This window comes from Agelaius phoeniceus, chromosome 22 (genome assembly GCF_051311805.1).
Source record: "Agelaius phoeniceus isolate bAgePho1 chromosome 22, bAgePho1.hap1, whole genome shotgun sequence".
Lineage (NCBI taxonomy): Eukaryota > Metazoa > Chordata > Aves > Passeriformes > Icteridae > Agelaius > Agelaius phoeniceus.
This window is the reverse complement of record NC_135286.1, coordinates 5054847-5079822: the sequence shown is the minus strand read 5'-3', so window position 1 is coordinate 5079822 and position 24976 is coordinate 5054847. Positions and strand designations below refer to the sequence as shown.

Here is a 24976-nt window from a genome sequence, read left to right as displayed (position 1 = left end):
GCGTCCCCGCCCCGCGCCTGCTCCAGCGCCGGGCCCGGGCCGGCAGGGACCCAGTGCCGGTACCGGCTCGGTACTGCGGTGCTCCGAGTGCCAGCAGGGACCCAGCGCTGGTACCGGCTCGGTACTGCGGTACCCCGAGAGCCGAGAGCCGGTACCGGGCTCGGTACCGCGGTGCTCCAAGTGCCGGCAGTCTCCGAGTGCCGGTACCGGGTTCCGTACTGCTGTACCCAGAGCTGGCAGGGTCCCGGTGCCAGTACCAGGCTCGGTACCACAGTACCCAGAGCCAGCAGGGTCCGAGTGCCGGTACCCCGAGCCAGCAGGGTCCGAGAGCCGGTACCAGGCTCGGTACCGTGGTACCGAGAGCCGGCAAGCTGCGAGTGCCGGTACCGGGTTCGGTACCGCGGTATCCAGAGCCCGCAGGGTCCCGGTGCCGGTAACAAGTGCTCAGAGCCGGCAGGCTCCGAGTGCCGGTACCGGGCTCGGTACCACAGTACCCAGAGCCAGCAGGTTCCGAGTGCCGAGTGCCCGTACCGGGCTCGGTGCCCAGAGCCCGCAGGGTCCGAATGTACCGGGTTCGGTACCGGGCTCGGTACTGGGTTCGGTACCGGGCTCGGTACCGGGCTCGGTACCGGGTGCCCAGAGCCAGCAGGGTCCCAGTGTACCGGGTTCGGTACCGGGCTCGGTCCCACGGTACCCGGAGCCGGCAGGTTCCCAGTGTACCGGGCTCGGTCCCACGGTACCCACAGCCGGCAGGGCCCCAGGTTCGGTACCAGGCTCGGTCCCGCGGTACCCACAGCCGGTAGGTTCCCAGTGTACCGGGCTCGGTACCGGGCTCGGTCCCGCGGTACCCACAGCCGGCAGGGCCCCAGGTTCAGTACCGGGCTCGGTCCCGCGTTACCCGGAACAGGCAGGGTTCGAGTGTACCGGGTTCGGTACCGGCTTCAGTACCGGGTGCCCAGAGCCAGCAGGTTCCCAGTGTACCGGGTTCGGTACCGGGCTCGGTCCCACGGTACCCACAGCCGGCAGGTTCCCAGTGTACCGGGCTCGGTCCCGCGGTACCCGGAGCCGGCAGGGCCCCAGGTTCGGTACCGGGCTCGGTCCCGCGGTACCGTCGGGCCGGGGCAGCGCTGCCGGAGCCCCCGCGCTGTCCCGGGGTCAGCCCGAGCCAGCCGTGCCCGCGCCAGCTCCTCCGCTACAGAATGTCCCGAGCGAGCGCGGCGGCCGCGGCCAGGGACACGATGTGCTGCTCCCCGCTCCAGGGCTGTTTTTCCTGGCCGGGCTCCTGCTCCGCTGGCGGCCGGGCTCTGTCACTCAATGCAGCTTTTGTTCGCTCCCCGCTCGCCTCCCTTCGCACCTCCACCCCAGCCCTGCAGCCTCCCGGAGCCCTCTGCACCCCGCCGTGACCGTCCCCAGCCCTGGCTGTCCCCGGCCCTGACCGTGCCCTGGCCTCTCCTGCGGCTCCACCAGGGCCTCGATGGGATTTTCCCCTTCCCACGAGCTCGGTCACGGCCGCTGGCAGCGCCCCCCGAGCCCCTCCTGAGCACAGATCCCAGTGCCAACCCAAGGAGGGAAGAGATCACTGTCCCCTTCATCACTCCCACATGGTCACTGTCCCCCCCATGCTGCCCACAGGTCACTGTCCCCTTCATGCTTCATGCTACCCTCAGGATCACTGTCCCCCCCTCATGCTGCCCCAAAGGTCACTGTCCCCCCCAGTCCTGCCCACATTCCCACAGTCCCCCCATGCTGCCCACATTGTCACTGTCCCCCCATGCTGCCCACACAGTCACTGTCCCCCCACGCTGTCCCCAGCCCCACCCTGCTGTGGGCACACACACTGTGGCGTGCTCCATCCAGAACTCACCCAGGGGTGTCACGGGGGTGCAGGGGTGTCCCCCTGTCCCCAGTGCCAGCCTCATCCCTGCTGCTGCCCTGCCAGGACCTGCAGGGTGACACAGGGTGACACCCATCCACAGCAGGGTCTGGGGAGGGTGGGAGATGGGGCTGCCCACGTGGCAGAGCTGAGCACAACCTGCACCCCTGACACCCCCTGGAAAATGGGAATTTCCCACTGAACTGCCAGGGGGCAGGGTTAGATGGGATATTGGGAAGAAATTCCTCCCTGTGAGGGTGGCAGGGCCTGGCACAGGGTGCCCAGAGCAGCTGTGGCTGCCCCTGGAGCCCTGGCAGTGCCCAAGGCCAGGCTGGACATTGGGGCTGGCAGCACCTGGCACAGTGGGAGGTGGCCCTGCCATGGCACAGGTGGCACTGGGTGAGCTTTAAGGTCCCTTCCAACCCAAACCAGTTTGGGATTCTGGGATTTGAGGTCCAGTACAGAAGCTGATTTCACCTTCCTGATCTTTAAAAACATTTCCTATGGTAAAAGCAAGAGTCCCTGTGATCCCAGACTGCCAGGATCCCATTTAACCCACTGGATTTGCCTCCTGCCTGCCCTTCTCCTGCTTCCCCTTTCAGCCACTTTACCCTCTGAGTCCCACAGCCCAGCAGGTCTGGCTGCTGACTGGGATCTGAACACTGGGGCAGGCAGCCCTGGGGCTGGGACCCCCCAGACCAGCACTCCTGGGGAGACACCAACCATGCAAACCCTGCCCACCACCATCCCCCCGAGCCCTGGCATCTTGGGAATCACCTGGCAATGCTCCCTCCATCCCTGGCCACAGCCCAGGAACAGCCAAACCTCCTCCATCCTCCCTCCCTGAATCCCTTCACTCTCCGCGCCTCATCCCTCTGTCCTCCATCCCTGCCCAGAGCCTGAGAACAGCCAAACTTCCTCCATTCTTCCATTCCTCCATCCCTTCACTCTCCATGCCCTCATCCCTCTGTCCTCCATCCCTGCCCAGAGCCTGAGAACAGCCAAACCTCCTCCATCCCTGAATCCCTTCACTCTCCAAGCCCCCATCCCTCCATCCCTCTATCCCCCATCCCTGCCCACAACCCAGGAACAGCCAAACCTCCTCCATCCCTCCTTCTCTCCATCCCTGAATTTCTGAATCCCTTCACTCCCCATGCCCCCATCCCTGCCCACAGCCCAGAACAGCCAAACCTCCTCCATCCCTCCATCTCTGAATCCCTTCACCCTCCAAACCCCCATTCCTCTATCCTCCATCCCTGCCCAGAGCCCAGGAACAGCCAAACCTCCTCCATCCCTGAATCCCTTCACTCCCCATGCCCCCATCCCTCCATCCCTGAATCTCTGAATCCTTCACTCTCCATGCCCCATCCCTCTATCTCCCATCCCTCCCACAGCCCAGGAACAGCCAAACCTCCTCCATCCCTCCATCCTCCATCCCTGAATTTCTGAATCCCTTCACTCCCCATGCCCCCATCCCTGCCCACAGCCCAGAACAGCCAAACCTCCTCCATCCTCCATCCCTTCACTCTCCATGCCCCCACCCCTCCATCCTCCATCCCAGAATCCCTTCACTCTCCATAGCCTGATCCCTCTATCCCCCATCCCTCCCTATAGCCCAGGAACAGCCAAACCTCATCCATCCCTCCTTCCCTCCATCCCTGAATTTCTGAATCCCTTCACTCTCCATGCCCCCATCCCTCCCCACACTCCAAAAACAGCCAAACCTCCTCCATCCTCCATCCCTGAATCCCTTCACTCCCCAAGCCCTCATCCCTCCATCCCTGAATCTCTGAATTCTTCACTCTCCATGCCCCATCCCTCTATCTCCCATCCCTCCCCACAGCCCAGGAACAGCCAAACCTCCTCCATCCTCCATCCCTGAATCCCTTCACCCCCTCCAAGCCCCCTTCCTCTATCCTGCATCCCTGCCCACAGTCTGAGAACAGCCAAACCTCCTCCATCCTCCATCCCTGAATCCCTTCACTCTCCATGCCCCATCCCTCTATCTCCCATCCCTCCCCACAGCCCAGGAACAGCCAAACCTCCTCCATCCCTCCATCCCTGAATCCCTTCACCCTCCAAGCCCCCATCCCTCCCCACACTCCAAAAACAGCCAAACCTCCTCCATCCTTCATCCCTGAATCCCTTCACTCCCCAAGCCCCCATCCCTCCCCACATCCTGAGAACACCCAAACCCTCTCCCACTCCCTCCACCCTGTGAATTACGCCTGCTGGCATCACTCCTGCATCCCCCAACCCCTCTATTTTTGCCCCCCCTCTCATTTTTTAGCGGCTGCTCTCCTCCCTGGCAGCGCAGGGGGGTCTCCCCTGCATCCGTCTGGCAGCCCAGCCCCTGTCGCCACGGGGGCATTAGCACCAGAGCTGCAGGGAGCTCCCCGGGGAGAAGTAAGTGGATCAAAGGGTTTTAGCAGCAGACGGCTCCCAGACAAATCTGGATCGTCTTCAAGGCAGCCACTTGCGGCTACAAATGCACTTTGTGCCTGCGGCTCCCCAGCCAAAAGTTTCACACCGGCTTTAGAGCGTTTAACCCCTCGTTGCTCCCCACCCCAGAGCAAATCCAGCCCTGCAGGAAGAGCTGCACTGGTGCAGAGACCCCCTAAAACACGGGGTGTCCTGAGCCAGGCAGCACAACCAGCTCAGTGCCCCAGGCCTGGCACAGGGACACGGGGACACCGAGGCACAGGCAGGGGGAGCAGCAGGGCAGTGGTGCTGGGGGACCTGCCCTCCATCCCTGCCCGTGCCACCCCAACCCTGGCAGCAGATTGCAGGTGACAAAAACCCCATTCTGTGTCACCCACAGCACCCCAAAACTGTGCTGGGAGGAACTGGGGGCAGCAGATTGCAGGTGACAAAAACCCCATTCTGTGTCACCCACAGCACCCCCAGAGCCATGCTGGGAGGAACTGGGGGCAGCAGATTGCAGGTGACAAAAAACCCCATTTTGTGCCAACCACAGCACCCCAAAAACCGTGCTGGGAGGAAATGGGGGCAGCAGATTGCAGGTGACAAAAACTCCCCTCTGTGCCACCCACAGCACCCCCAGAGCCATACTGGGAGGAGCTGGGGGCAGCAGATTGCAGGTGACAAAAAACTCCATTCTGTGCCACCCCAGACTGTGCCCACAGCACCCACAGCTCCCCCAAAGCCGTGCTGGGAGGAACTGGGGGCAGGGGATTGGAGGTGACAAACCCCATTCTGTCCCACCCACAGCACCCCCAGAGCCATACTGGGAGGAAATGGGGGCAGCAGATTGCAGGTGACAAAAAACTCCCCTCTGTGCCCCCCAGACTGTGCCCACAGCACCCCCAGAGCCACAGTGGGAGGAGCTGGGGGCAGCAGATTTCAGGTACCCCAGCCTGTACCCCCACCCACAGCACCCCCAAGGCAACACTGGGGGTGCAGCAGGGAGGGGAGAGGCTCTGCTGCCATGAGTTCTTCAGGGCACCAGGAGAATCGCTGCAGCCCCTGGTTCTGTTCACTCTCCCCACACAGGAGCTGGATTTGGGCTCTGGGGAGGGCTGGGGACAGGGAGGGTCCCCAGCACTGCTGGCCCTGTCCCCTTGGCTTTTGTCACCATGGGGGTGCCCCAGTGAGGCAGGAGGGGACCCCAGGCATCCGTCCCTGCTGAGGAGCCACCTCAGCACCTTGGCTGGGGGGTCCTGCCCAAACCTCTGCTGCTGGGGACCTTACTGGGACCTTGCTGGTTAAACTGGCAGCTTTGGGGAGCCCAACTGGACCCCTGCAAGCAGCCCCTTCCCAGCCCTGCACCCCACACTGCACAGTTCATACCCCAAACCTCCCAGCCCTGCACCCCACATTGCACAGCCCACACCCCAAATCTGCCAACCCTGCACCCCACATTGCACAGCCCACACCCCAAATGTGCCAACCCTGCACCCCAAACTGCACAGGAACCTTACTGGGACCTCGCTGGTTAAACTGGGAGCTTTGGGGAGCCAGACTGGACCCCTGCAAGCAGCCTCTTCCCAGCCCTGCACAGCCCACACCCCAAATGTGCCAGCCCTGCACCCCACACTGCACAGTCCATACCCCAAACCTCCCAGCCCTGCACCCCACATTGCACAGTCCATACCCCAAATCTCCCACCCCTGCACCCCACATTGCACAGTCCATACCCCAAACCTCCCAGCCCTGCACCCCACACTGCACAGTCCATACCCCAAATCTCCCAGCCCTGCACCCCACATTGCACAGTTCACACCCCAAACCTCCCAGCCCTGCTCCCCAGCCTTCCCACAGCCCTGCACCCCACACCTCCCCAGCTCACCCCCCAATCCCCAGCCCTGGGGCTGTCCCCTGAGTCCCACATGAGGTGTCCCTGACCTCGGGGACAGGCACAGAGGTGCCCAGAGCCCATCCTGGGGGTGACCCCATGTCCCCACACCCTGGGTCCCCAGCTCAAAGCCCCCAGTCAGGGACAGTCTCAGCACTGGCAGGAGCCTCCTGTTCCTTGGCTGCTGCACTCAGGCTCCAGGATGGAGGGAAAACAGGAGAGCCTCAGCCAAAAAATCTGCACGGGGTGGGGTGAGAGGATCCTGCCGGGATCCCAGAACTGCCTGGCCTGGAATGGGCAGAGGGAAAGCTCAGCCAGGGAGCGCTGGCACGTGGGAGGACACCTGAGAACAGCCTGCTGGGAATCTGGGAATGCAGGAATGCAGGGATGCGGGAATCCTCACCCCAGGGCAGCGAGGAACAGCACTGAACCCCCAGAACCATCTGGGATCCACCCCAGCTACCTCTGCTGGTGTGCCAGGGGTCAGGGCTTCCCCCTGGGCCACTCCAGAGCCCAGAGAGCACAGAGGGGCTGGGGACAGAGCCAAGCACATCAGGACTCGCGGGCACAGAGTCCCAGCAAGAGTGTCCCAGTGTCAGAGCACACTGGGATGACTGGGAAACCCCCCAGGAGCAGGTGGCAGGATTAGGGCTGCAGGTTTGGGGTGCACAGTGTGGGGAGCAAGGCACAGAGTGCAGGGTGCAGGATTAGGGCACAGATTTGGGGTGCAGAGTGCAGGGTGCAGGATTAGGGCTGCAGGTTTGGGGTTCAAAGTGTGCAGAACAAGGCACAGAGCACAGGGTGCAGGATTAGAGGCAGAATTTTGGGGTGCAGAGTGTGCAGAGCAAGGCACACTGTAGGCACAGGAGTGCAGGGTGCAGGATTAGGGCACGGATTTGGGGTGTTACAGTGCAGGGTGCAGGATTAGGGCTGCAGGTTTGGGGTTCAAAGTGTGCAGAGCAAGGCACAGAGCACAGGGTGCAGGATTAGGGCTGCAGGTTTGGGGAGCACAATGAGGGGTGCAGGATGCACGTTCTGGAGTGCAGAGCGAGGGGTGCATGGCACAGGATGCAGGGTGCAGGTTTGGGGTGCAGAGTGAGGGGTGCATGGCACAGGATGCAGGGTGCAGGTTTGGGGTGCAGAGTGAGGGGTGCATGGCACAGGATGCAGGATGCAGGTTTGGGGTGCAGAGTGAGGGGTGCATGGCACAGGATGCAGGGTGCAGGTTTGGGGTGCAGAGTGAGGGGTGCAGGATGCACGTTCTGGGGTGCAGAGTGAGGGGAGCAAGGCACAGGATGCAGGGTGCAGGTTTGGGGTGCAGAGTGAGGGGTGCATGGCACAGGATGCAGGGTGCAGGTTTGGGGTGCAGGTTTGGGGTGCAGGTTTGGGGTGCAGAGTGAGGGGTGCATGGCACAGGATGCAGGTTTGGGGTGCAGGTTTGGGGTGCAGAGTGAGGGGAGCAAGGCACAGGATGCAGGGTGCAGGTTTGGGGTGCAGGTTTGGGGTGCAGAGTGAGGGGTGCATAGCACGGGGAGCAGGTGCAGGACAGTGGGTGCAGATTTTGGGGAGCAGGGTGGGCGATGCCAGGTGCAGTTTTTGGGGTGGTGCAGGGTGGTGCCTGGCACAGCAGCTCATGCCAACCCTGCAGCAGCCCCTGTGTGCCCAGGGCAGGCATTCCTGCCGCTCCCACTGTGCCCCCCACACCCCACACCCCACACCCCACCCTGCTGCTCCCCCACTGCTGCAGGGCCGGGGGTGCCCAGGCCTGCCCTGCCATGCCCAGGCAGGCTGTGGTGCCCTGCCAGCCCTGCTGCTGCGTGCCAAGCCTGCCACAGCTCCCTGATGCTGCTGCTGCTGCTGCTGTGCCCGCCCCAGGCACGTCTACAGCTGTGGTGCCCTGTCCCCAGCCCCAGCCCCTGCCACCTGCCTGGCACCACAACCCCTGCCCCTGCCACCTGCCTGGCATCATGTCCCCAGCCCCTGCCACCTGCCTGGCATCATGTCCCCAGGCCCTGCCACCTTCCTGGCATTGTGTCCCCAGCCCCTGCCTCATTCTCACCATGTCCCCAGCCCCTGCCCCATGCCACCTGCCTGGCACCACAACCCCAGCCCCTGCCACCTGCCTGGCATTGTGTCCCCAGCCCCTGCCCCATTCTCACCATGTCCCCAGGCCCTGCCACCTGCCTGGCATTGTGTCCCCAGGCCCTGCCCCATCCCTACCCTGTCCCCAGCCCCAGCCCCATGCCTGGCATCATGTCCCCAGCCCCTGCCTCATCCCCACCCTGTCCCCAGTCCCTGCCACCTGTGTGGCATCGTGTCCCCAGCCCCTGCCCTACACCTGGCACTGTGTCCCCAGCTCCTGCCCCATGCCTGGCATCATGTCCCCAGCCCCAGCCCTATGCCACCTGCCTGGCACCACGTCCCCAGCCCCTGCCACCTGCCTGGCATCGTATCCCCAGGCCCTGCCCCACACCTGGCACTGTGTCCCCAGCTCCTGCCCCATTCCCACCCTGTCCCCAGCCCCTGCCCCATGCCTGGCATTGTGTCTCTAGCCCCTGCCCCATGCCACCTGCCTGGGACCATGTCCCCAGCCCCTTTCCCACTCCTGGCACCCTATCCCCAGCCCCTGCCCCATTCCCACCCTGTCCCCAGCCCCATGCCTGGCACCCTATCCCCAGCCCCTGCCCCATGCCTGGCACCCTGTCCCCAGCCCCTGCCCCATGCCTGGCACTGTGTCCCCAGCCCCAGCCCCATGCCTGGCACACTGTCCCCAGCCCCTGCCCCATTCCCACCCTATCCCCAGCCCCAGCCCCATCCCCACGCTGTCCCCAGCCCCTGCCCCATGCCTGGCACCCTGTCCCCAGCCCCTGCCCCATTCCCACCCTATCCCCAGCTCCTGCCCCATTCCCACCCTATCCCCAGCTCCTGCCCCATCCCCACCCTGTCCCCAGCCCCAGCCCCATGCCTGGCACCCTAACCCCAGCCCCTGCCCCATCCCCACCCTATCCCCAGCTCCTGCCCCATCCCCACGCTGTCCCCAGCCCCTGCCCCATGCCTGGCACGCTGTCCCCAGCCCCTGCCCCATGCCACCTGCCTGTCTCTGCTCCCCAGGGCTGCCCGTGGGGCTCTGCCCAGCGCTGCTGCAGGAACCTGAGGCACAATGGGCACAACCACGAGGACCACGGTTGGTCCCAGGGCGTGGGTGGGCACTGGGTGGTCCCCACAGGTGGGCAGAGGGTTTGGCATCCCCAGGGAAGGGCAGCACAGGGAGGAGCTCAGCATCCTCTGCCTGGTGGGCACGCTGCACACATCGGCTGGGAGCTGCCGTCCTGCTTGTCCTATTTTCCTTAAAAACATGAAACCAGTGGGAAGAGGAGCTACCCCCAGTCCCACAGTGAGCTCCTGTGAACTCCAGTGCCACACACACCCTCACCACCCAGCACCAGCCCAGCAGGGCCCGAAATGAATCCCTGAGACAGAACAGAGCTGATTTAACAACCAGCGCCATCACTGCCTTACACCTCAGCAAGGGTGTGAGCAGAAACCCTGAAAAGAGACTCCTTCTCTTGGCTTTTTTGTTTTCCCTCCAGCTCACAGGTAATAGCCAGGAATGGGCAAACCCTCTTTTAATGGACTCTTAATAATGCTGTAATTTCCCTTTGCACGGAAAGTTTTCCAAACAGTCAAAGATTCAAAACAAAGCAATGATTGTTCCTATTAGCATTAAATTCTACTCTGGGAGAGAGAATAAATCAAGCAAGGGGATTCAATTCAAAACAGAACTATAAAAAATCCAATAATGATTTTTTAATATTAATAAGAAAAATATATTGTTATGCACCCTTAGCATTTAAACTTCTAATCCAATCAGCGCAAAGTGCAGAGATAAATCACAGCCACGGAGGAGAAGGGAACAACCATCAAGCAGGCAGCAATAAAATGCTGTCTTACATCCCTGGGACAGGCATAGGTTTGACAGTCTGGGAAAAAAAAAGCCAAAATTTATAAGTCTGTCTCACCACGAGCTTGTGAATCCCTCCCCTGCATCCTGCACTGACATTGCACCTGGGCCAGGGAGGCCAGGCTGGCTCTGCAGGCAGGGAGGAGATGATGGCTGCCCAAACCTGGCGGTGGGGCTGGGCACAGACGGGCATTGCCCATCCTCACCCTGCTGGAACCCCCTCCAGCAGCCAGCTGAGCCCCAGGTGGCTGTGCCATGGGATGGGAGCGCTCCCAGGGCCCTGCAAGCACTGCAGGAAGGAGCCTCTGCCAAAGGAGGGCACGGCTGGGTGCCGGGCAGGGCCCTGAGCAGGGTTTTAGGAAGGGTCTAAGCACGGTCCTAAACAGGGTCCTAGGCATGGTCCTAAGCAGGGTCCTAGGCAGGGCCCTAAGCAGGGTCTAAGCACGGTCCTAAGCACGGTCCTAAACAGGGTCCTAGGCAGGGTCCTAAGCAGGGTCCTAAACAGGGTCCTAGGCATGGTCCTAAGCAGGGTCCTAGGCAGGGCTCTAGGCAGGGTTCCTAAGCAGGGTCCTAGCCAAGGTTCCTAAGCAGGGTCCCTAAGCACGGTTCTAAGCACGATCCTAGGCAGGGTTCCTAGGCAGGGCTCTAGGCACAGCCCTAGGCATGGTCCTAAGCAGGGCTCTAGGCAGGGCTCTAGGCAGGGCCCTAGGCAGGGCCCTAGGCACGGCTCTAGGCAGGGCTCTAGGCAGGGCTCTAGGCAGGCTCCCTAAGCACGGCTCTAGGCAGGGTTCTAGGCAGGGCCCTAAGCAGGGCTCTAGGCAGGGCCCTAGGCACGGCTCTAGGCAGGGCTCTAGGCAGGGCCCTAGGCAGGGCCCTAGGCACGGCTCTAGGCAGGGCTCTAGGCAGGGCTCTAGGCAGGGTCCTAGGCACAGTCCTAGGCAGGGCTCTAGGCAGGGCTCTAGGCAGGGCCCTAGGCAGGGCTCTAGGCAGGGCTCTAGGCACAGTCCTAGGCAGGGCTCTAGGCAGGGCTCTAGGCAGGGCTCTAGGCAGGGCCCTAAGCAGGGCTCTAAGCAGGGCTCTAGGCAGGGCTCTAGGCAGGGCTCTAGGCAGGGCCCTAGGCAGGGTCCTAAGCAGGGTCCCTAAGCAGGGCTCTAGGCAGGGCTCTAGGCAGGGCTCTAGGCAGGGCTCTAGGCAGGCTCACAGTCCCGCTGTCCCTGCTCTCCCACCTCACTGATGTTTCCAGCCCTGCACTGCCAAACACATCCAGCAGCCCCAGCAGGCTCCAGTGATGCCCCAAACCTCACGGGTGCCATGGAGTGGTGCCCACTCAACATCCAGAGATGCCAGTGTGGAGCCAGGGGTGTCCCCACACCCCCAGTGCCCATCCCTGTGCCAGGCAGCCCTTCCCACCTGCTGGCACTGCCCAAAACCGCAGCCATGTGCGCTCCCAAATCCCCTCTGGGCTGGGAGATGCCTGGGGCCTTGCCAGGCTCCCTCTGTGCCAGGCTGTGCCACCCTCAGGGAGCCCCTCGGGGATCATGGCAGCACCATCCACACCCTGCACAGCCGGGCTCCAGCCCTGATTTATCAGTTCTGCAAGGCCAGCAGTGAGCGGGGGCGGGCAGCAAAATTCCATGGAGCATTCAGAGAGGTCCAGCTGCCCCTGGATCCCCCAAAGCCTCAGCTCTCCCTGGATCCCCCAGAGCTGCCCCTGGATTCCCCAGAGCTGCCCCTGCATCCCCCAAAGCCTCAGCTCTCCCTGCATCCCCCCAAAGCTGCCCCTGGATTCCCCAGAGCTGCCCCTGCATCCCCCAAAGCTGCCCCACCATCCCCCAAAGCTGCCCCTGCATCCCCCAAAACTGCCCCTGGATCCCCCAGAGCTGCCCCTGGATTCTCCCAAAGCTGCCCCTGGATTCACCCAAAGCTGCCCCTGGATTCACCCAAAGCTGCCCTTGGATCCCCCCAGACCTGCCCCTGGATCCCCCCAAAGCTGCCCCTGCATCCCCCCAAAGCTGCCCCTGCATCCCCCCAAAGCTGCCCCTGCATCTTCCCAAAGCTGCCCCTGCATCCCCCCAAAGCTGCCCCTGGATCCTCCAGAGCTACCCCTGGATCCCCCAAAGCTACCCCTGGATTCACCCAAAGCTGCCCCTGGATCCCCCAAAGCTTCCCCTGGATCCCCCCAAAGCTGCCCCACCATCCCCCAAAGCTGCCCCTGGATTCCCCCAAAGCTGCCCCTGGATCCTCCAAAGCTGCCCCTGCATCCCCCAAAGCTGCCCCTGCATCCCCCAAAACTGCCCCTGGATCCCCCAAAGCTGCCCCTGGATTCTCCCAAAGCTGCCCCTGGATTCACCCAAAGCTGCCCCTGGATTCACCCAAAGCTGCCCCTGGATTCCCCAAAGCTGCCCCTGGATCCCCCAGAGCTGCCCCCGGACCCCCCAAAGCTGCCCCACCATCCCCCAAAGCTGCCCCTGGTTTCCCCCAAAGCTGCCCCTGGATTCCCCAAAGCTGCCCCTGGATCCCCCAGAGCTGCCCCTGGATCCCCCATAGCCTCAACTCTCCCTGGATCCCCCAAAGCTGCCCCTGGATCCCCCCAAAGCTGCCCCTGCATCCCCCAAAGCTTCCCCAGCATCCCCCATATCCTGAGCTCTCCCTGGATCCCCCAAACCCCAGATCTTGGTGCTCCTGCGCCGTGCGAGGGGAGGGCGATGCCGAGCCGGCAGCACCTGCAGCTGGCAGCCCCAGCCATGTGACAGCCGGGGACAAAAGCCATCCCAGGCACGCAGGGAGTTCCCGGGGACAAGTCTGGCACAGCGCTGGCGCCACCAGGCAGGGTGAGAGGGCGTTTGGGGACAGGGGCTGGACCCGCCAGGAGCACCCCAGAGCCGCATCCCCGCCGGCTGCCAGCTCCTGGGAGAGGCTGGGCAGGGGGAAAGGATTAATCACAGCCAGGACAAGTCCAAACCTGACACATTTTGAGGCGTTTCTGCTCTGTTTTGCCTTTTATTTTGGGCAGAGGGTTGGGGAGCAGGTGCCAGGCTCATCTGCAGGGCTCTCCAGCCTGGCACTGTGTGGCACCCTGTCCTAGGGTGGGAAAGCTGCCCCAAATGCCCTCCTGGCACTGTGCAATGTGTTTTAAGGCCCCAAATGCCCTCCTGGCACTGTGCAATGTGTTTTAAGGCCCCAAATGCCCTCCTGGCACTGTGCAATGTGTTTTAAGGAAAAAACCAGGGCTGAGGTGGCCACAGCAATGAATGGCACTGAGAGCCTCAGGCTCGTGGGCTGCTCCAGCCAGAGGGTGCCCTGCAGGCTCAGCCCTCCTGTGGGGCACCCAGCGAGGCTGAGGAGGGGGGAACCCACATCCTATCACCCCCCATTGCCCTGTCACTCCTGCCAGTCTGGCTGCTGGAGGAGATGCCAGCAGTGCCTGGGGCAGCACAGTTACCAGTGCACGTGGCAGGACTGGAGAGTACTTGGGGACCTGGAACGTGGGCAGTGCCACCACTGAGAGCAGGGCAAGGCTTTCCCTTCAGGCCCCCAGCAGGACCTGGCACCCTGGCACACAGCACCCACCCCCTGCACATTCCCTTTGTGCCCCCAGCCAGGACCTGGCATCCTGGCACCCAGCACCCATCCCCTGCGCATTGCCAGCAGGACCTGGCACCCTGGCACACAGCACCCATCCCCTGCACATTCCCAGCAGGACCTGGCACCCTGGCACGCAGCACCCATCCCCTGCACATTCCCAGCCAGGACCTGGCACCCTGGCACACAGCACCCATCCCCTGCACATTCCCAGCCAGGACCTGGCACCCTGGCACACAGCACCCATCCCCTGCTTTGGGCCCCCAGCAGCGCCAGGGCTGGGCACAGAGCTAGCACAGCCCCAGGAATGCCCGTCTCCTCCACACCCCAGGGCTGGCCTGGCTGCAGCCTCCTCCCAGTCCCAGAGGAGATGAGCCAGACTCCCTGGGAGACCCCGAGCAGGGCGAGGCTGTGGGCAGTGCCCGGGTGAGGGCCTGTGGGCACCAGGATGCGCTTCCCAGGGGTCACTCACAGCCTGGCCAGAGCTACCCCAGCGGGGCAGGCAAGCAAAGGGGGTTTTGGGCAGAGGGGGGGGTGAACTTTTGAACCCACAGGCAGGAGATCAGTGCATTACCTTAACGTGAGTTAAAAATAACCGTCTCGTCTCTCGAAATGAGCCTGTCTGCAATTACAGCCTGGCATGTCTGCTCCGGAGCGTCCCCGCGCTGGCACCGCGCCAGCCGCCTGCCAACAGCCCTTCCTTGCCTTTCTTCTCCTCCCCGACACTGCCTCGCTTCTTTTGGGGGGTGTTTCGAGTGGTTTTGAATTAGTGGGGCTTTTTTCCCCATCCCAAGTAAATCAGAGGTGGTTGGGTCACCCTCATGCACTCACACGCAGCCTTCAAAGCCCCCAGTGCCTGCACCCCAAAGCACAGTCAGGGTGTGTCCCCGAGGACACGGTGTCCCCAAGGTCCCCAAGGACAGGGGGCACTGCCACCAGCCCACACTGCCAGGAGGGAGGTGCAGCGGTCACCAGGTGTTTGAGGGTCCCTCCCGTGCTGCCCTGGCACATCCTGCTGCAGGGCGTGGGCTGAGGGAGTGTGGGGAGCCTGGCACAGCCCGGGCACAGGGACGGGGACACAAGAGGGGACATGAGAGGGAACATGAGAGGGAACACAGTGAACATGAGAGGGAACACACGAGGAAACACATGAGGGAACACAGTGAACATGAGAGGGAACACATGAGGGAACACAGTGAACACATGAGGGAACACATGAGGGAATACACAAGGGAAGACAGGGAACACACGAGAAACACATGAGGGAATACATGAGGAACACACGAGGGAAGACAGGGAACACACATAAGAATGCATGAGGGAACACACGAGGAACACATGAGGGACCACACGAGGGAACACAAGAGGAACACATGAGGGAATACACATGGGAACACACAAGGGAACACACAAGGGAACACACATAAGAACACATGAGGGAACACACATAAGAACACAGGAGGAACACAGGAGGGGACACTGGAGGAACACATAAGGGAACATGCAAGGAACACAGAAGGAAACACATGGGACACACATGGGAACACACATGGGAACACGCAAGCAAAAATGTGCAGGAACACAGTGAACACGCAAAGGGACACAGGGAACACAGGAGGAACACACATAGGAACATGTGAGGGAACACACGAGGAACACATGAGGGAAGACAGGGAACACACATAAGAACACAAGAGGAACACATGAGGGAACACAGACAGGAACAGGCGAGGGGACCACGTGCCTGGGGAGGCTGCAGGTGCCCGGCAGTGTCTGCCCAGCCCCACAGGAGGTGTGTGCCAGCACCAGGGGATCCAGGTGGAGCCACCCCACTGCCATCATCCTGGGAAACCTGCTCGGCCCCACAGGCCCCAGGGAGCAGGGGCTGCAGCGATGGCTCAGTGTGGACAAAGTGGAAAAGCCCAAGGGCCACCCCACTGCAGCCCTGCTGGGCATGGAGGGATGCATGGAGTGGCACGGGGGTCCTGGGGAGGGGAGGAATGACAAAGTGGACAGCAGCACCAGCCCCGTTCTGCTGCTGACACCCACCCCACAGGACAGCAGCAGTCCCGGGGGGGGACATCTCCTGGTGGGAGTCATCCCTGCTCACGGTAAGGGGCTGGAACAAGATGATCCTCGAGCCCAAACCAGTCTGATGATGATTCTATGACACCTCCCAGCAGGCAGCAGCCTGGGATGCCCCGGGATGCTGGAGCATCCCTGCTGGGAGAGAAGGAGCCAGCCTGCCTCGGGGGTCCCCGGGCTCCCCGCCTGCCCCGGGTGCCTCCTCCTCCTCCTCCTCCTCCTCCTCCTCCTCCTCCTCCTCCTCCTCCTCCTCCTCCTCCCTGCAGCGGGTGAAAGCGAGCTTTGTGCCGGGGCTTTCAGTTCCCCTGGCTGGCACCCGGCCAAGGCACCACATAATAATGAACAGATGCTGTCCAAAATGAGCCTCAGCGGCAGACAGGCGAGCCTCCGCGTGTCCTTCCGTAACCCAAAGTGCCTTTCACCTCGGCACTAATCAGGCACCTTCCCTGGGAGCCAGCAGTGCCAGGATAATTAAAAGTAACCTGAGCTGGGAGCAGGGAGCCCACCGTGGTGGGTGCAGGGGCAGGGGGCAGCTGCCTCCCCACAGGGAGGGGAGACCCCGAGCCAGCTCCAGAGCATCCCCATGGACAAGGACACGGTGGCTGTGAGGCCTGGGATGAAGCCCAGGCATGGAGATCCAACCATGCCCAGACCCTGTTGGTGCACGGGGAGGGGACATTCATCCCTTTCCTGTCCATTCCCTGCAAGGACCCAGGGGTGACAGATGTCCAACCCCACTCCTTAAGGGCCTCCCACTGCCAGCAGCATTCCAGTGAAGGTCCCACTGGGATGGGAAGCCTGGCCAAGGAGCCCCCAAAACACACCTGGCCCGACCCACAGCCTCCCAAAAAAATATTTACAATATTTACAAGGTGACAGGTGTCCAACCCCACTCCTTAAGAGCCTCCCACTGCCAGTAGCATTCCAGTGAGGGTCCCACTAGGATGGGAAGCCTGGCCAAGGAGCCCCCAAAACACACCTGGCCCAACCCACAGCCTCCATAAAAAATATTTACCAGGTTTTTTAATTACAAAATTTATTTTCTAGTCCAGGTTGCTGGTCCTCCTCCCACCCCAGCAGCAGGAAACAAGAGGGAGGGATGCACACAGGCATCCAGGGGGAAGGATGGTGAGAATACCAGGCTGCAAGCGCTCTTCTAGTCCACAGGATCTTAACTGTAGTTTATATTCCAGTGGTTATTAAAAATAAAGGGGGAAGTGCGGGGGGGAAGCTAAGAGCAGAGCAAGCTGTTCATTTGGAGCCTTTCCCTGGGGTTTAATAAAGCCCCACTCGCTTCTGTAGTATCATTTTTATGCCATCATAAAGCCGGACCATTTAGCAGGTTTGTGTTACTTCAGCAGTTAGCGCTGCATGAGAAGCGATTCCAGAAGAAGGGAGAGAGGGAAAAGATGAAAAAAAAAAAAATTAGAAGATGAAAACCTCCAAAAGGAGAGAGCAAAATGAGGTGGGAAGGAGGAAAGGGGATTCCTCACAGCCACACCAGCACTGCAGCACAGCAGGGGGATGTGAGTGGGGGGGAGATCCCACTCCAGCCCCGTGGTGCTGAAGGGTCAGAGACCCCAGCCCAGCATCCAGAGGGACCCTGCCTGTGATGGGAAAGGGTGGGGGGCTCCCCTCACAGCAGGGGATGCCGGGGGTGTTGCACCTGTGGGGACAGGAGAGCCAGGGTGGCTCATCCAGGAGTGCTGTGGGGCTGGAGCAGAGGGGTTCCCGAGGTGAAGGAGCCAGCAGCTCCCCCAGCCCTGTGTGCTCCTGGGGCTCTCCAGCCCCTCTGCTCCCAGCCCAGGGCAGCCCAGCCGGCCCATGCAGGAGCGCTGTGGGGCTGGAGCAGAGGGGTTCCCCGAGGGGAAGGAGCCGGCAGCTCCTGACCAGGCTCTCCCAGCCCAGGGCAGCCCAAGGGGAGCATCAGGCTCTCTGTGCTGCTGGAAAAATCTCCTTATAAGGCCAGGATGGGATCCATGGCTGAGCTGAGCCCAGCCAAAGTGCCCAAGGGGAGCCCTGAGCTGCCAGCCCGCACTCAGCCCTGGGCTGTGCCCACCCCGAGCCAGGCACTGCCTGCACCACAGCCCAGCACAAACAGGAGCCAGCCTGAGTGCACCAGAGCCAGATCACCCCACAACCAGGTCACCCCACCCTCCCAGTGACTGCCCCCTCACTGCTGTGCCACCCCCAGGGGCAGCACCCACGCCATCCTGAGGGCAGAGCCATCCCCATCGCTCCCAGGCGCTGGGTTGGAGCCTCTCCAGCCACACTGGGCAGGGCTCCAGAGGCACTGTCCCCATCCAAGAGGGGAAGGGCAGGGGGTGGCACCACTGAGAGAGCCACAGAGCCAGGAGCTGCTCCCTGGAAGGATCCTCGGGGTGCCCAGCAGGACCTTCCCCTTGCCCATAGCTCAGGGAGAGGACACAGCCTGGCACCCCAAACCCACAAACCCTCGAGCAGCAATGAGAGCCCTGACCACGCCACCACTCACACACCATTCCCACACCGTTTTCTGCCTAATTAATTCCTGTCCTGCCCTGCAGGAGGACGGTGGCACTTGGCAGGGGGCTGTTTCTGCATGGCAGCCCCGGCCCCCATGCCAGGCACGGCCGCCACGCCACCGACCCCGCAATATAAACGAGGAGGAGGAGGAGGAGGAGGAGGAGGGAAGGAAGGCTGGGAAATTAAGGTTTTCAGCACTGTCAGAGCCGCATCAAACAGGCATCCACCAGCTGATGGCTTGATTGTTATATTTTGGATGTCAAAGCGGAGCAAGCAGAACCCTTTAAAATGCATCAGCGCCGCTGCCTTTCTGACGGAGGGTGTTGGTTTCCCATTAACAAGAGGAAAGCGTGAGCTGGAGCAGAAAACTTCAAGCGCTTTGGAATTGATAAAATAACAACTCCCTAATTAAGCAGAACTGTCAGTCAGCGGGCGCCCGCTGCCCTGCATTGAGAAGCAGCAGCAGCAGCAGCAGCAGCAGCTCCTGGTGCACAAGCCCAACAAGCCAGCTCAGCCCTGGGGCATGAACTTCCCCAGGATCAGCAGCCAGAGCGTCCCCACTGAACTCTCCAGCAGACCCAGACAGGTCCTGGTGCTGGTGCTGGTCCCGAGGCCGGGCATGGCCACGGTGTTTGGGCTCTGTCCCTCTGTTTGCCTCACCATGAGTGATGTGGCTGCCCCATCCCTGCCCCCTGCTCCACCCCTTGGAGCACCCTGGCATAGTGGAAGGTGTCCCTGGTGATGGCAGGGGTGGAAGGAGATGAGCTTTAGGGTCCCTTCCAACCCAAACCATTCCAAGATTCTGTGATTTTATGAAACCATGTAATGCAATGCGCAGCCTGGTGGGGAAGGAGAGGCCTGACCCCAAAAATGCAACTCCTGCCAACAGCCTTCCCTTTCCAGAGACAACCACCAGCCTGGGGCACACATTCCTGATGGACACAGCAGACACCACAGCCAGCTGCACCTCCAGCATCCCCACTGCCAGCTGCATGCAGGGAGGGGTCTCCCTGTGAAGGTCCCCCCGCTGCTGGCACAAGGCAGAGAGGGTTTGGAGAGGTCAAGAGTGGGATTTGAAGTGTTCAAGGCCGGGTTGAACACAGCTCTGGGCAACCTGGTCTAGTGGAAGGTGTCCCTGCCCATGGCAGGGGTGGGGTGAGGTGCTCTTTGAGGTCCCTTCTGACCCAAAGCACTCCATGATCCTACAGAGCCTTGCCAGAGCAGCAGCACAGCCGATGCCCGTGGGCATGCTGGGCCCCCAGACCCCACCATCCTGCTCTGTCCAGCACCACGAGGCTCTGAAGGAACCAACCAAAGAAGCAGCCAAGATCCCCCTCCGACTCTGGCAATGAAAAGCTGAAGCCCTGCCATGCTTCTCCCAGGCCTGGGGCCACAGGGAAAACTGCCCAGTGGGGGCACCCAGGGGAGGGGACAGGGCAGGGGACAGCCAGGAGGGACCACGGGCTGTGGGGAAGGTGTTTAACCCCTGACGTGCTGGTGTCTGATGAAACCATCACGCAAAGGGGGTCTCTGCTTCTCACTCTGGCTGCTGCCAGCCCTGGCAGTGCCAACCCCAGCTGGGCACTGGGCACTTGCAGCGCCAGAAGAGGCTCCAGGGCACCCCTGGGTGGGCAGGACACTTCAGGGGCCACTCCTCAGCCCAGCTGGGGGGTTCCAATCCCAGTGCAAAGCCGGGGGCAAGGCAGGCTCCAGGAGGGAAGCAGCACCTGCCCACAGCCCAGGCAGAGCCACGGCACAGGAGCTCCAAGCCCGAGATGGGCCAGGAAAGGGGAGAGCACCCCACGATGGGGTGCACACAGGGGAGCCCAGCTGAGCAAGCAACCCCTGAAAATGACCCTGGTGCCCAACAGCAGCTGGACTCTGAGCCTCTCCTCCATCCTTCACAACGTGAAGCCCCCAGTGACACGTGTGACAGCCTGGGAATCCCTTCACTCCTCATCCCAGCCCTCCCAGCCCCCTGACACATCTCCAGACCCCACCAGTGCATGTCCCCTGCTGTCCCCACGGTGTGCAAGCACTGGCAGACCCTTTTCCCCCAGGGCTGTGCAGGTCTCACCCCAGGTGGAGGTTGGAGAGGCCCCACACAGGCACCACCTCCTGCCACCTCCACAGCCCTGACGCCCTTCCTGCACCGGGGGGACACCAGCTGCCTCCAGCCCACACAACAGCAGCCACACAGTCCAGCCTTCCTGCCCCAAATGAGCCCAGTTTGCACCCAAGAACGACCCGCCGAGGTGGGCTGGATCTGGCTGTCCCCAGCAGAGCCAGGACACGCGTGCCAGTGCCACAGGCTGGTGTGGGAGCCCCCGGAGCCCGGTAAGACACTAATCACCCTGGAGGTGACAGGGCTTAGGGGAGGACTTAAGAGGAACTGGCTCCTTTTTACTGACACCATCTGGACACAGCCGATCTCTTCCCCCTTTCAGTGCAGAGCCCAGCAGAGGGGCAGGGGTGACCCCAGACCCAGCACCCTCACCGGTGCCATGGATCCCCACTCGCAGCGACAGAGCAGGGAATGCTGCCTGCGCCAGGGAATCCTAACGAGCCCACAGTGCCAGGCGAGCGCAGAGCCGGGGAATGCCAGCCCGGAATGCCAGCCCGGAATGCCAGCCCGGAATGCCAGCCCGGAATGCCGCGGGGACCGTGTGCTGCCTGCCCGGCCCCCGGGGAGGGGGACGCGGCCGCGGGGAAGGCGGGGGCTGAGCCAGCGGGGACGCCCCGGGTGAAAGCCAGGCTGGGGACAGCTGTTTGTTTGGGGACAGCTGTTTGGGGACAGCCCGCCCTCCGGCTGCCCTGCCGGCCACGCCACCGGCACGCCGCGACCCGGAGAGCTGCAGCCGTGGGGTTATCACCCACTGTACCCCGGTTATCACCCACCGTACCCCGGTTATCACCCACCGTACCCCGGTTATCACCCACCGTACCCCCGTACTCGGGGTTATCACCCATTGTACCCCCGTACTTGGGGCTGGCACTCGCTATACCCCCGTACTCGGGGTTATCACCCACTGTACCCCGGTTATCACCCGCCGTACCCCCGTAATCGGGGTTATCACCCACTGTATCCCGGTTATCACCCACCGTACCCCGGTTATCACCCACCGTATCCCCGTACTCGGGGTTATCACCCACTGTAATATTTGGGGTTATCACCCACTGTACCCCCGTACTTGGGGCTGGCACTCGCTGTACCCCCGTACTCAGGGTTATCACCTGCTGTAATATTTGGGGTTATCACCCACTGTATACCCCCGTACTCGGGGTTATCACCCACTGTACCCCGGTTATCACCCACTGTATACCCCTGTACTCGGGGTTATCACCCACTGTATCCCGGTTATCACCCACTGTACCCCCATACTTGGGGTTATCACCCGCCGTACCCCCCTACTTAGGGCTGGCACTCGCTGTATCCCCGTACTCAGGATTATCACCCGCTGTAATATTTGGGGTTATCACCCGCCGTACCCCCGTACTTGCGGTTATCACCCACCGTACCCCCCTACCTAGGGCTGGCACTCGCTGTCCCCAGGGCTGGCTCACCCGCGACCCCGCTGGCTGTCACCGTCCCCCTCCCTGACCCGCCGGGGGGGACAGCAGCACCGCTCCGACCCTCAGCCCGGGTGAGACCGGCGGGTGACACAGGGACAAGCTCAGCCCGGCTCCACAACACGACACACCACGAAGCGCCAGCTCTCCCCTAAACTTGACCGAGCCCTTATCTCGCCAACTGCGAGGACGGCGGGGATCCCCCCAAACCTCCCCGCCAGGACCAAGCTCCGGCTGCCCCGGGAGAAACCTCCAAGCTCCGGCACAGCTCCGGGAGAGAGGGCAAAGTTGCGCTGGGGTTGGGGTCAGGGGGTCAGGTACCTTCCAGCCGGCGGAGCTGTTGCTGTCTCCTTTATCCTTAAAGTAGGGGACGTATCGCACCATCCAGTCGTAGATCTGCGAGAGGGTGAGGCGCTTCTCCGGCGAGCTCTCGATGGCTTTGGTGATGAGGTCGGCGTAGGAGAGGTTGCCCCAGGCGTTGCGCCGGGAGGTCTTGGCCTTGCGGAGCTGCCCCACATCCGCGCCGTGGGGCGGCGGGGGAGCGGCGGCCACTCTGCGCTCCACCGGGGCCGCCGCGTTCTCGGCTCCGTCCCCGCCGGCCGCCAGCGCCGGGGTTCCCCCCGCGCCCCCATCTTCCTCCTCCAAGTCGGGGTGGGGGAGAGGCCAAGTGCAGGAGCGGGGACGGCTCTGCGGCTCGAAATCCGGGTCGATCTCCACCTGATGCGCCTGGAGCTTTTCTTCCATGGTCGCCTCCCCGCTGCCACCCCACAGCTCCCCCCGGAGTTACGGGCGGTTTCCACCCAAAAAAAAAAAAAAAAACCAAACACAACAAAAAACCCAAAATCTCGAGAGGGAGAGGAGTGCGAAGGCGGGCTCCCTGCCCGGCTGGAGGGGAGAAGGGAAGGAGGAGGCGCTGGGTGCGCGGGTCCTGGCGGGGAGAGCCCCGAGTCCGGGGGAGCCCCGGCTCCGGCGGCTCTAGGAGGCGGCTGTGCCCGGCGCCGCGCCGGGAGCGCCGAGCCGGGGGACACGCTGCATGGTCCTCGGCCGCCTCTCCAGTCCGGGCCGAAGCTGGGGGGTGTTTTTTGGTTCGGATTTGGTTTTGGTTTGGTTTTTACCAGCCGCGGAGCTCCGGAGCGGTTCCCGGCTCAGTAGCCAGCGGGGCGGCTGCGGGCGGGCAGGGCGCGGGGGCGGCCGCATCCATCGGGCTGGCGGCGCGGTCAGGCAGCAACAGATGAACCGGAGGGAGCGGCGGCGGACGGCATCCTCGGCCGGGGACCGGCGGGCTCCGGGGCCGGGCGGCGGGGCAGCAAAGCGGGGAGAAGCGGGACGGAGATAGTGGGGAGCCCTCGGCGCGGCGGGCGCAGTCTCCCGCGGGCGGCCCGGCGCTAGGTCCGGCGGCGCGGCGGAGCCATGCTGGCGGGCGGCACGCACCTGACAGCGCCGGCGAGGGCGGCGGCGGGCGGCTCCCGCCCCTACGCCCCCCCGCTCCGCTTCAGCGGCCGCGCACCTGCCCGCCGCCGCCGCCGCCGCCGCGCTGCCGCCACGGCGCGGGCGGGCCACATGCTGGGGCGGCCGCGGCTCGCTCGTTCTCTCCTTCGCTCGCTCGCTCGCTCGCTCCCTCCTTCCCTCCCTCCGCCGTGCCCGTTCCCGAATGCGGGCGCCGCCGTGACACAGGGGGAGGGCCCGGAGGGGCGGGGGAAGGGCGGGGGAGGGGAGTGCCCCCGCGGCTGGCGGGGCAGCGGCGGGGCGGGACGGAGCGGAGCGGAGAGCCCCGGCGGAGAGCCCCGGCACCGCGCTGCCCCCGCCCGGCCCGGGCCGCGGCCCCCGCCCGGCCCCGCCGCGGCCCCACGTGCGCCCCGGGCGCCCCCCATTGTTGCCCCGGGCCGCCGCCGCCGCCTCATTGGCTGGAGGGGTTCGACGGCCACGCCCCCCCGCCCGCTGATTGGATGGGCGCCCGCGGGACGCTCCGCGCGCGGGGGGGATGAATGGGGGGAGCGGCCCCGCCCCGCCGGTGACGTCACGGGTGCCGGCTGCATCCGCGCGTCACCCCGGGCAACGCGGCCGCGCGGCGGGACACGCCCCTTTACTACGGGCCACGCCCCCACCTGCCTCGGCCACGCCCCCGCAGCGCGGTCGGGGAGACCCCGAGTGGGCCCCGCCCACCACCGCGCAGCCCCGCCCCTCGAGGGGGACACGCCCCCGCCTACGTTGGGGGCGATCCCGATCCCGACCCCGATCCCAGTCCCGACCCTGATCCCGATCCCGATTCCAATCCCGACCCTGATCCCGATCCCGATCCCGACCCTGATCCCGATCCCGATCCCGATCCCGGTCTCCTCGGGCCTGTCCTGCCCGCAGCCCGAGGCCCATCAGCCGGTGCCTTCCCGGTGCTGTCCCCACCGGCATGCGGTGACCGGGGGCTCGGCCCCCTGGCCCGGCACGGCAGCACAGCGCTATTTCCTCCAGCCGCACACAGCCCGGCACCCACGAGAGTGCAGAACCCACTGGGGATATCCGCCTGACTCCTGCCCCTGCATCCACCCCACTGCCTGCACCCCGACATCCCCCTCTTCACCATCTGCTGGGGACACACTGCACGCACTGGGGACAGAGCTGTCTGCGCTGTGTCCCCACCTTTGTGCCTTCCCCACCACCTCCAGGACCCTCCACGCTGCCCGCTCTGCCCTGTCCCTGCCCAGCAGCCATGCTTGGGGAACGCTGTCACTGCATTCCCTGCATCCTCCTGCTCTTTGTCACCCTCGGTGCCACCAGTTGTTCCTGTGACAGCTCTTTCACGCCACAATCAGAGCGCAATCCTGATCCTGCAGCCCCATTCCTGGCCCGAAGGGACGGCCTGAGGTTACCCAAGCAACTAAAGGAGCTGATGGTTCCAGCCTGGAAGTGCTGGGCCTGCCAGCTCTAATAATATAATAAAGTATAATATAATCTAATAGATACAATATAATGTAATAAATATAATACAATATACAGGCGGGACCTGACAAGTGCTCTGTTTCACAACCCACAGTGACAGTGACGGCTGCACGGGCTCCAGCCGGCCCTGGGGGCACATCCCAGCCGTGGG

The 24976-nt window shown here is 63.3% G+C and overlaps 1 protein-coding gene across 16 annotated transcripts in view; it reads right to left on the bottom strand.

Annotated features, from left to right (window-relative positions):
• The window catches only part of FOXO6 (forkhead box O6), a 49356-nt gene extending 25626 nt beyond the window's left edge, over positions 1-23730 (bottom strand). For all 16 annotated transcript variants that reach the window (XM_054648398.2, XM_077189539.1, XM_077189537.1 and 13 more), the window contains exon 1: positions 22213-23730. In XM_054648398.2, coding sequence (XP_054504373.1) covers positions 22213-22635 — 423 coding nt within the window. In that variant the 5' untranslated portion in view covers positions 22636-23730. The remainder of the gene's footprint in view (positions 1-22212) is intronic.
• Positions 23731-24976: the final 1246 nt, after the last annotated feature.